At 32.2% G+C, this 11,761-nt stretch overlaps 1 protein-coding gene across 1 annotated transcript; it reads right to left on the reverse strand.

The window, feature by feature from the left end:
• Positions 1-7,427: 7,427 nt before the first annotated feature.
• Positions 7,428-9,519, reverse strand: LOC128983217 (uncharacterized). Its single transcript, XM_054402431.1, has 2 exons — positions 9,381-9,519; positions 7,428-8,875 (listed from the first exon to the last, which is right to left on the reverse strand). The coding sequence occupies exons 1-2, from the start codon at positions 9,444-9,446 to the stop codon at positions 7,541-7,543; spliced, it is 1,401 nt and encodes a 466-aa protein (XP_054258406.1). The 5' UTR covers positions 9,447-9,519; the 3' UTR covers positions 7,428-7,540.
• Positions 9,520-11,761: the final 2,242 nt, after the last annotated feature.

Here is an 11,761-nt window from a genome sequence, read left to right on the forward strand (position 1 = left end):
AGAAAGAGTAACTGTGAATTTATATGTTCCAAAGTATACAGTACATAATCATTAACATAGCATACAAATTCTAAGCTAACCTAACTTGTTATCTGAATTAAGTAGCTATGGTCTAATAAAAGTTTAACATTACTTTTGTGACACACGGTATGTATAGGGTTTTGAGATAGTTATGGGTAGGAAGAGGGTGGGTGTTAGCTGAGTATAAAAACCAAACCAAAACTTGAATTTTTCAAAGTAAAGAAAACAGTTAATTTTCAATGCGCTCTAGCGGAGGTTATTTATAATCGATTTTCAAATGTGACTAGTGCATTTTGAAGGAAATTATTATCAACTTAAATTTTTATAGGAGGTAAAAGTTGCTAGAATTCATATTAGTTTTCGACTTATAACATGACAACTGAAAAAAGCTAAAATTTCGCAAATTTTTGCGAATATCTCAGAACGCTCAAGAAATATTTGATGGACAACTTCAAAATTCGGTAAATCACGTCAAAAACCATCAATTTCAGATTAAATTCCTTTTACGCCACTTTTCTCACCTTTGGATACGGATTTACTGTACTTAATTTCTCTATATTCTTTGTTTTAAAGGGTTCTCAAACGATTTTTTGTTTGAGAGATACTTAATACTACCCATTAACCACATATACTCAAGTCGAAGGTTACAATAATTTTGTTCATTAAAAGAATTCCAGTTTTTTTTTACAAAAAATTTATTTAAATCTACAATAATTTTTATCCACATGTTTTTCGCCATCGCCCACTGGGAGGTAAGCTTGGCTTTTACTCCGGTGTCTTGAGTGTGTCGTGGTACACCGCACCTCCGCAGTGCAGATCCTCGTCTTGTCTTCTTGACGGTATTCTGGGGCTATGCCCGGCGATGGCTGATCATGTGGAGTACCAAATTATAAACTCGTTGATTGTCGTAGTTCACTAGAATTTTGTTGTAATTTGGAGCAAATGCTAGTCATCAATTTCTTTCTTTTCCCAAATTTTGTTTATCTTCCTCAAAAAGGGGGAGGTTTTTAACTGGCAATGGTTTTATCTCCCATGGGCCTAAATTCCTCAGGTGTGTCTCCACACTAATATGTTCGTCTTCTTGGACCAACTTTAACTCCTGGTGCTCCTGGCACTCCTGGCACTCCTGGCGCTCCTGGCACTCCTGGGTTTTCAATGTTGATTCATACCAGCTGCGTCGAACAGAAGACAGCACCCCGCCCCCTATGACTCCTAAGCAGGCATATCCACTGAGTTTTAGAAGAAGCGTAATTTTAGACATGTTTTCCTAATGGTTTGAATGATTGATTGAAATGTATGTTGTTTCCTAGGCAATTTTAACCCATTTCAGTATTTACAATTTATTTTATCTCCAACGTTGCCAATTCTACGAATGGTGTCTTGTATATATTTTCTACAGAGATATAGTTTTCTCTGCTACTTTTGGAAATTAACTTTAAACATACTTTGATGGTTATAAAGAATCACGATTATTATGTGTTAATCATAAGCGTTTTCTTTGTGTTGGTTTATTTAAATTTTTAAATCCAATTATTATTTTATTTTTTTGGCACTGTTGTTTATCGATGATCTTCTCAAATAAATTTTTTTTACGTTAAAACAACCAACATTATACAAACATTTGAACTTTTAGCATACAGCGTTTTCTGAAAAAGTAAAACAAGTATAAACTATAAACTCTTAAATATAAATATCTTAAGATTTATCCTCAATTGTTTTTTTATCCTTAACGACTTTCTTAAAAGAAAAATAGAAAGAGACCTAAAAGACTTTTAAGAAAGACACGTCATTATTAAGTCTCTAAGTTAATGTAAATACCGAAACTTTCTTAATCACACGATTGTTTTTCATCAAAGAAAACTTTAATTTTCATCAGAACTTGAATCAATAGTTGTTTAACATCATGGCACAGTTTTGTCTTTACTATTTTATTTAAAAAGTTACACAAAATAACTTGTATTTTGTGTTAACATTAAATGTTAACACATAATAAAAGTTACTTACCTTGGATGTAAAACGATTCAAACATACATGCATCGTTATTAACCACATAATAGTTACAAAGTTAAGAGCTATTTCGACTTTAAATTATTAAAAAGAGTTCACTACAAAAAAAAAAGTATATATCAGTGGAGCTTACCTGATCTAAAACACAAACGCTCTCAAAATATTTAAACTGCCAATAAACATAAATGACTCCATAAAACTCCCGTAAATATTTGTTATAGAAACAGTCAAGAGCGATATGTTTGGAACCAGCCTTTTAAGAAATCATTATTTTGTCATTAAACACTGCAATGCTATATAAATAATATATTTTTCACCGATTAGAATATTCAAATTGTATTTTGTTCTATTATAGTGAATATTCTGAGAGGTTTCACATTTTTAATTCTCATCAAAAGTAACAAAGGTGAGGTCCTTTAGAGGTTGACATTGATGTATTACATGTCTCTCTGAAGGATAGTCTTGCGAAATCGTTAACCCCAACATAGTGGTAAATTATGTGATTTCCTTTTCGAATTATTACAGTTTTATTCGTTGCAATGATCTTTTTGACAATTGCAATGGTTTTAAGAGCACCTCTTCTTTATTTTTGTCCTGATTTTACATTCAAATCGGTTTGGTCATTGTTTTATAAAATATTATAGGGTTGTGAAAAATGGGTTGTCCTGCACCCTGTTTGACGTTGAAAAATAAGTAATTTAAAAGTAGACTATATTTAGTGTACGCTATAAAAACTAATGTAATAATGTTTTTTTCAGAAGTAGCACAAGCTGCCAAAGTTTATTTCTTTCTTTTATTTTCTAGTGGTGTACTAAGTAATAAGTATTTACACTGTGTAAGTTTTTAAAATATCAATAGAGAAATTTATTTAAATTTTTAAAATAATTGTTACCTATTCTTTGAACGCACACAAATACAAATTGTTTATTGTGTAAATTGTTTCGTGTACACACATAACAAATGTCAAAGTATTAATGTATATGGAAAATGTAATCACAAATTATCACCAACGGTAAGCAAAGTATATGCTTTGCTATGCATTATTTTACGTATAATAATGTGGAATATTAAGTAATAACTGCGTCACACATGCATTTCTCCTTTCTAATCTATTTGGAATATTATCAAAGGTTGAATACACAGGTGACGATGCAGTGAAAATTTACTTTATTAAGATGAATATACATTTACACTTATCTGAATTTCAAACAGCTTAATTATATTTCAGTAATTAAAACAATACTAGTGATCGCCCTGTGGTCGAAACTCGACCAAAAATAATTAATGTACAGACTTCTCTATTTTCTCCCCACACTGTAAATAAAACATGTGATTGGAATTTCTTCCATTTGTTTTGATTTTCTGTTTACATTTTGTTGTTATTTCGTCACCATCATGGCAACCCATATGGTCCATGTTAATTTTTTGAAGTTTTCAAATTAATTTTTTGTGCTTATTTGTTAGCCTATTTTAACTTTTAAAGGCATTCTGCACATCTACAGGAAAATATCTTTCCAACAGTATGCGTAGATTTTCCCTGCGATGCACACGAGCTGAGAAAAAAGGTTTTAAAGAAACATGCTTGCCTATTAATATATAGATAGATTTGTATATCACTCGAAGCTGCATAGCAACAGTATTGTTTATCTTTATTGGTACTTTGAATACAGTTTGGCATTTTTTTATACTCGTATTAATTGCAGCCCGAAAATTCAGCTGAAAACTAATTATTTGATTTGCGTTAGGGTTTTAAAGCCATTGGAATCATTTACGTTTTGCAAAAGAAAATTCCAAATCCTTTGTCTTGTTTATGTTGACCTGAAAACGTAATACTATACCTGTAATCATGCGGTGAATAATTGTTAACCCAATACAAGCTACATCTAGGTCCAGAAATAATATTTCTTAGTATCCAATCACGTAACATCAGATGTTTGGGTTGAGCAATATAACTACTCCGCTATCCAGGAAATATGGATGTATTGAATAGATCCACATTAAGGATAATCTCCAATAAATAGTAGTGGTTTGTCTTTAGCCAATCTTCAGGAAAACATATTTAAAATGTATATGTGAGACTAATGTGTGCAGTCTGTCTTTCTGGAGTGACTTTTATCAAAACATTAAAATTTATATTTTTTATAGACACGTTTGTATCACATATATCATATATATTTTATAATAATGTAAGTACAATCTACAATGATACTCCATCTTAAAAAAGTTATAGCAACACTAAAAAAAAAAAAAAAAACTATAAGCCTCGAACCATATAAAGTAACTATAAATCAAACTAATAAATACACTATCAGCGATATATACAAATTTAAGGAAACCAAATCCGAATTTAAGGAAATCCTAAATCTCAAAATTTAGGTGAAAATCATATCAGACAATTGGAATGTATCCTAGTCTGCAGATTTTCTGTGACGGGGGTATTTTTTATTTCGGTTTGGTTCCCTTAAATTTGTACATGTCAACAATAGTTGATTTATTAGGAACTGGAATCACACATGGAAACGTCGTTTCAAAGCTTAATTGTCATAAAAGAATTAAATGGTTTCTATGACCTGTTATTTCAATCAGTGATCCTAGGTCACTATGCAGAATGAAAATACCACCAATGATCTACATTCAACACTTATAACTCTTCAATATTTGGAATGTTGTTTTTATTTACAATATATTCTCAATAACTCTAAACCTTGAAACCTAAAACTTGATAGATAACCATGCAAAAAACACACCACACGATCTGAAATGAAGTAAAGAAAACAGGGATACCAAGATCTAAGGTTGTTTTGTCATTAAAATGTGTCTCACAGTACTTTTAATTTGGGTTGCACGTTGAAACAAAACACCCTGTGGCTGTTAATAAAAAAAATATTAAGTAAGTTTTAAATGATTTTGAAATACTCTGTAAGCAACCAAGATTCAGCAAACTTCTAAAATTAGCATTTTATCACCAGAAAATGTTTCTTGTTTAACAGTTACATCTCAGGTTTATTTATGTAGAAACTTTTTACATCAAAGCCATCTTCAGACTAAAGGATGTTTCTAAACAAAGACCCATTGTAAAAACCACAAGTAAAAATGAAATGCAACTTTTGTTACAACACCCCTTTTGTTTTGCTAAATTGTAGAAAATGATTTCTTGAAGCTATAAAATCCTTAACTTAGGTTAACATAGTTGAAGCTCATTGAGTTTCTTTTAAGCTTACTCATAATGACCTGATTTTATAATGACTGATGGTTATTCAATATTTTTAAAGTTATCGTTTGCATTTTGAAACATTAGACTGTACTTAGAATATTATTTATAATTTTGGAACCGAGTGTCTGCCTAGCAATCTGAAGATTTCGGTTCGATCCTGAGAAAAGAAGAATATTTGTAATTATTGGAAACTGGAACTAGCTGTATCGATCATTGCACTTTTAAACATGGTTAGAGAACCAGTTGATCTTAGTATCAACAACGCATTCGTTTTAATAATTTCATACGAATATTCACTCATCTTAAAATAATTAAAATAAGTAGCCTAATAGGATGGTTTCGGGAAAATCTGTAATTCTCTAGTAGAAATTACTAGCTTGTACGTGATTATTTAACAATGTTACAACATGTCACTTATCTTTGTACTAATAGAGTGTGGAAAAAAGTCCCGGGACGGTTAAATATTACAAAAAGAATATATATAGAGAGCTTTAAAACTTGGTACACATTACACAGTTACCAGGCATTAAGATCCTTTTGACACATTATTCAAAGATGCGCTACCTCTTCAAGGGTACGGCCCGCTTGGAGTCAGAAGAAAATCTTAAAAGTAAGCATAGGTTGATAGTCACATAAAATTAAATCTCTTCGTTAATAAAATACAATGCCGCAAATCAAAACTCAAACGGACAACCGTTTAAAAAATGGCAGCTATTCAAAGATGCATTAAATTTGCATTTCTATTAACGATAAATCCAGATGGGTGGCCGCTAGATATTGGAAGAAAACCATACACGTGTGCATTGGTTGATATGCACATCAAATTAAAGGTTTTTGTTAGTAAAATAAAATGCCACATTCCGAACTCAAACGGACATTACTATTTTATTCAGCATTGCCTCCAGGATTGATTTTAGACAATATAAAATAGGTTACGTACCTTTACGTCGTCAATCCTAGGTTAGTCTTTTTAGCGACTAGTTTCGAAACTGACGTTTCATTTTCAAGCCTTGTCAAACATAAAATTACTTGAACATAATGTCGTCGTCAAAGTACACAAATATAACATTTAACACGCACAAATACATTAATATACAGAAAGACGCGCGGCCGGCCATTACACGCACGACGGACACGACTCAACTCAAGTCTCAACTCATTTGAGTCGTGTCCGTCGTGCGTGTAATGGCCGGCCGCGCGTCTTTCTGTATATTAATGTATTTGTGCGTGTTAAATGTTATATTTGTGTACTTTGACGACGACATTATGTTCAAGTAATTTTATGTTTGACAAGGCTTGAAAATGAAACGTCAGTTTCGAAACTAGTCGCTAAAAAGACTAACCTAGGATTGACGACGTAAAGGTACGTAACCTATTTTATATTGGACATTACTAGAATATAAAGACACAATTTTTAATTCAAAACAACTACTGAGTAAAAAAAATGGCAGCCGTTCAAAGATTCAAAATAGCAGATGCAAGAAATATTTGAACGGCTGCAATTTTTGACTCGGTTTGCCGTTTTAGTTTAAGTTCTCGGCATTGTATTCTACTAGTAAAGACCTTTAACTTGATGTCAACCTATGATAACATTTTCTTCTGACCCCTAGTGTATCACTGAGTCATATGATAAAATGATAGTAATGACCAGTAACTGTGTACCAAGTTTTAAAGCTCTATCTTTAGATCTTTTTGAAATATTTAACCGTATTGAAACTTTTCTTCCACCATGACACGTTTAAACCTTCAGATGTGCTCTTGTGCAAGATCCAACAACAGTTTCATGTTGTATGATAGACCATTAAAATAGTTTCAGGAATGATTATCCAAATACTTCAAATATTGAAGATAATTCGACCGTGTCCTTCCCTTTAACCACTAATCAAATCGTTACATATGCTTTTCTGAAGTGAATATTAACTTATTTTACATTTTTCATGGGCTTGCCATGTTTACTTTACTAATTTAAAATTCAAGTAGGGCTATTACAATTTGATTTTTGAAAGTAATGATACGTTAGATACAAATTATGATTTGTTATAGGAATTTTTTATTTAGGATTTGTTTAAATTAAATTCAATTTAATATCATAAAGTGTTATAATATTAAAAGTGTTATGAATCTTCTATTTTTCTTTTTTACTAAGCTTATTTTTTTATTAAGAGATTGAAAGCCTTGTGTTTTTTAAATCTCGTTTTCAGTATCATATAAGATATAAAATTAATGATATTACAATTAGTTTTATCCTCCTAATATCACAGTACCCAAGGTCCAATGTAGCTCAATACAGTTATTTGTTCACACCGGAGTATACCTCATCAACTCACTTTCCGTTTCATTGTTTGGAACTCTAAACTCTTCTAGCAGCATCCCTTCGTCATTCTTTACTTGAGTCAAATATCCAAAACTGTAGAGCAGCCTTAGAAACACCTTATCACCCGAAGGGGGACAAATGTATGATTTCGTGATGTAGTTAAGTGTGCGGATGTCATCTTCTTTAAAGGCAGCAAACCGTTCAACAGGTCTTGCTTCTCCTAAGATAAGCGCTTGAAGTTCTTCTTTGATTTGCTGAGCTCTGAATATTTTTTTGAACCCAGGCAGCAGGTGTTCTCCCACAAAATAATCAACCGGCTGTGCTCCAGTAATAGCATAATTTATTGCAGGCCACATATTAAAGATCTCTGTGACTGTATCGTCTTCACTGTAGATCTTGTAGTTTCCGTAATAGCTCATTATGAAATTTAGAAGTTTATATTTCTCACCACAGTTGCCAACTAGTTTGGACAGTACGTTGTCTAAGTCATTTCTGGTTACACCGTAGTATGGACTAAAAGGATGGTTCTCTAAGAAATGATAAGTCCGTATATCCTCATCCATGTCCTCTCTAAAAATTTTCAATGTCCCTGTAAGTAGGACTTTAGTTATGTGATCATTAGGTTTTAACAAATATCCATCAATTTCAATCATCAACTTCATTATCTTATCAATCCCCTTGCTATCATTGAATATCGCACTGTACACATAGGCGTCAAATTCGTCAATAAGCACGAGAACCTTTTTCCCAAAGTGTTTATGTAATATTTCACAAAGCCATTTCAAACTTGTGAGAATGTGAGTGTTGTGATCTTTGTGGTTTTCTTGAGCACTTACGTAGCTCTGGAAAAGTCCCTTTTCAAATCCATCCCACAGCGATTCATTGTTCAACAGGTATTTGTGCTCTGAATATGTCTTGCTTATTAAAACTATGAGCATCTCCATCAGCTGATCGTACGAGTCAATGTTCTGAAGAGTGCTGTAGTCTAGATGCAGGACTGCATACGAAGAAAAATGATCTTTTACAAATGCTTCATCTCTGAATATTTTTAAGTTTTTGCTCTTAAACAGGTTATAGCTTGAGGCCAGTGTTTTATCTATAGAATTACCATTCTCGTCAACTTCTATTTCACAAAACCGCTTGATCATGTTCATATTACTGGTTTTACCAAACTTTCTTGGAGCTAAAATTAAGTTTGTGTGATGAGGTGACTTGAAAACTTCTTTTATCATCAGAGTTTTGTCAATAAATGTCTTAGAATTGGCCAATTCGTCAAAGTTTGTGGTATCCATTGGAAGTTTGTGTTTAGCGTGTTGATCCTGTAGAACATAGGTTATTTATTATCTCGAATAATAATATCAATTCTGAAGATGTCAGAAAAAACTTTTACTAGAAAATTATGATGCAATTTAAGTAATAATTTATATAACCTAATTTAAATATGAAATATCGTCAAACATTGCTTATTAGATTTAATTATTATATTTTCTAGAGTGTAGCTAATAAGACAAATTCAAGGCAAATTCTTTAATTGAATATTAGTCATTACATACAATTTAAAATGCGTTACAAAATTTGACATACATAAATTAAAATGTTAGCGACTCGTTTTAATACTTAAGAAGAATTTTCAAAGGCAATTACAGTGAACGCGTCAAAGAATAGCTTAACAACTAATGGAACCATAAATATAAGTGTATCAAACATTTGTAATTTTTTTCTCATACTTTACTCGTAAAACTTTGCTACTGAAAAGTACAAAACTGTGATAAAATATTATAAACCACTTAACACATAACGTAAATAACTCATCAATACAATTACCTTGTTCAAAGAATGTATTCCAAGCTCACACATGGATGCCAAAATAATAACTAAAATATATTTCATGTTACACTAATTATTTCAAAACACACATAATTGTTGAGAGAGATTAACACTTCATAAACATATCTGACGTGTGCTATCTGGTCGATCTACTAATAATCTTTATATCAGATGGGAATATTTGTGGCTAAGCTGAAACTCCAATAATTCATCAATTGAACCCACATCAAATCATTATGGAAACAAATCGGTTTTACAGTACGTGCTGAAAATATATTTAGGTAATTTTTGATAATGCTATATAATGTTACTATTATAACAGTGTATTCCTTTTGAATTCATATGTTTTAGTATGGTGATAACATAGCTGTTTTTTGCAAATGATTTTTTATCAATTAGCATTCCTAATCAATTATATTTGACATTGTTTGCATTTTTGTTTGCAATGTTGTTATATCAAACAGAATGTTTATCTGTTTGATATAAACATTCATTAAAATGAGAACTAATACCTTGAGTGGATGGTTTTGAGTAAATGTAATAATGTATTTGTAAATAATCGTCTTCTACACAGTTTTCTAATTTTATTTGTTAGCATTTTAGTTAGGTCCTGGTATTATCAAAACCCTCTATCAATGACATAGCTTTGCAAATGTTCTGATCTATTCACTGCCAAAAATGAAAGTTTAATATAATTTGTATACGATTTACGTAGAACACGAATGTTCTTTCTCAAGATACATCCCACCAAACAGTGTTTGTCAAACAGGACATTCAGGGTTCATATGAGGTTTGTAGATAAATTGAGGTCTATATGTCCCAACTAAGGAAGCTAGTTTGCATCTCAGACAAAAGTCCTTTTTCCTACTTCATTTGCCTATATTCTAGCTGGTTCCCATCTCCACATCTTTGGCCAAAGTATCAAAACACATTTTGAATGAAAATTGACGCTCCGGCCAAGTATGAATTGTGCTCTTTGGTTATGTTTCTGTAAGGAGGGGGTAATCCCAAGTGATAACTTTTGCCAGTTGACAGTTTACGTTACTGCATTGCAGAGCAGTCATTCGACGTAACAAATGTGCACTAGTGGCTTGAGGAGTACGTAGAAACCTGTATCTATTTCCACATTTGGGTTGGCATCGGGTGTTGCAGTTTCCATCGTGACAGTGGTTGTATTCAAGGAAACCTTGATTGGGGTGTTTCAGGGCTGAGTAGTCCTTGATATTCTTATAGAGCCGTCCTCTCTATATCGAAATCTCCTTTTTTCACACCATGATCTGCATAAAAAATTCCCCTTGGAAAAATGTGTCTGGAGAATAGCAGCACTTGACCTACACCAAAGAAAATATCGTGCAAATGTTTTAGACCACCTCCTAACTTCCCCCCAGATCTTGCAAAATTTATCACTCCCAAAAGCATTACTAAATTCGCCAACTGGTGATGGATGTCAATATTGGTTGACTGAAACCCCAGAAATGTAATCACAGATTGCGATTAATTCTTGGTGACAGCGTCAATTTTCTTTAACGAAGTGTTTTAATAACTATGACCAGACTAATAATCCTAAAAGGTTGGAACCAACTAGAATAGTGTTGGATGTAGTAAGCACCTGACTTAAGCCTCGGGTTTGAACTAACTCATTTGATTAGGAAATAAGCTCACTTCAGACTTCATTCACGGACAGCCCTCAAGAGTGATATTGTGTGACCATTGAATCTACACCAAGCTATATGCCTGTATATCATGATTGTACTGTATTAAGATATTGTATTATAAGATAAATACTATCATAAAATTGAAATTGGCCTGTTTAGTAACACGTTCAATAGTTGTTGAAATAACCCCCTGGTAAGTTAGGCCTCAATATGTTCAGCCGTTATTGAGTGCTTAAATTACATTGTTTGTAAAAGGAGCGATCTCTAGGAGCTTGGCTTGATCTGCACAATTATAACTTACAAGTTTATGTTTATATTTACATATAGATATGTTCTCTGAAATCTGTTTTTGAGGTATCCTATAATTTACAGTTTTCTTGTTTGTTTTATAACGAGCAGGTTTTGTTCTATTTTCACTAATTTCTGAACCAATGACAACAGCAGATATACAAATCTGCCACTTACTGGAAACTCACGTTTTGACTCATCATCAAACCAATTAACGGAGTTTTGGCTTTCTAGCTTCTCAAGCTCAAAGCAAACTTGTGATTACAAAACTCAATTTAACTTTTACATCGATCCTGACAGATAAGGCTACGTCAACAGCAGATAATGTTGTTGTATTAAAGTGCAAATTACTTCTTAAACAGATATGAGATTTACTTGATGGAAATCTTTTTACAGAGTTGAACGCATTTAAGGCAATAAGTAAAATAAAATTAT

The sequence above is a fragment of the Macrosteles quadrilineatus genome, unplaced genomic scaffold (assembly GCF_028750875.1).
Source record: "Macrosteles quadrilineatus isolate MER2022 unplaced genomic scaffold, UCM_ALF_1.0 Scaffold_1__1_contigs__length_201487025, whole genome shotgun sequence".
In the NCBI taxonomy this organism is placed as follows: domain Eukaryota; kingdom Metazoa; phylum Arthropoda; class Insecta; order Hemiptera; family Cicadellidae; genus Macrosteles; species Macrosteles quadrilineatus.

Bases quoted from the DNA above. Each gene is read 5' to 3' on its own strand.
- LOC128983217 (XM_054402431.1), bottom strand. From the start codon at position 9,446: ATGAAATATATTTTAGTTATTATTTTGGCATCCATGTGTGAGCTTGGA. The intron at 8,876-9,380 runs GTAATTGTATTG...TATGTTCTACAG, and splicing joins GAATACATTCTTTGAACAAG to GATCAACACGCTAAACACAA.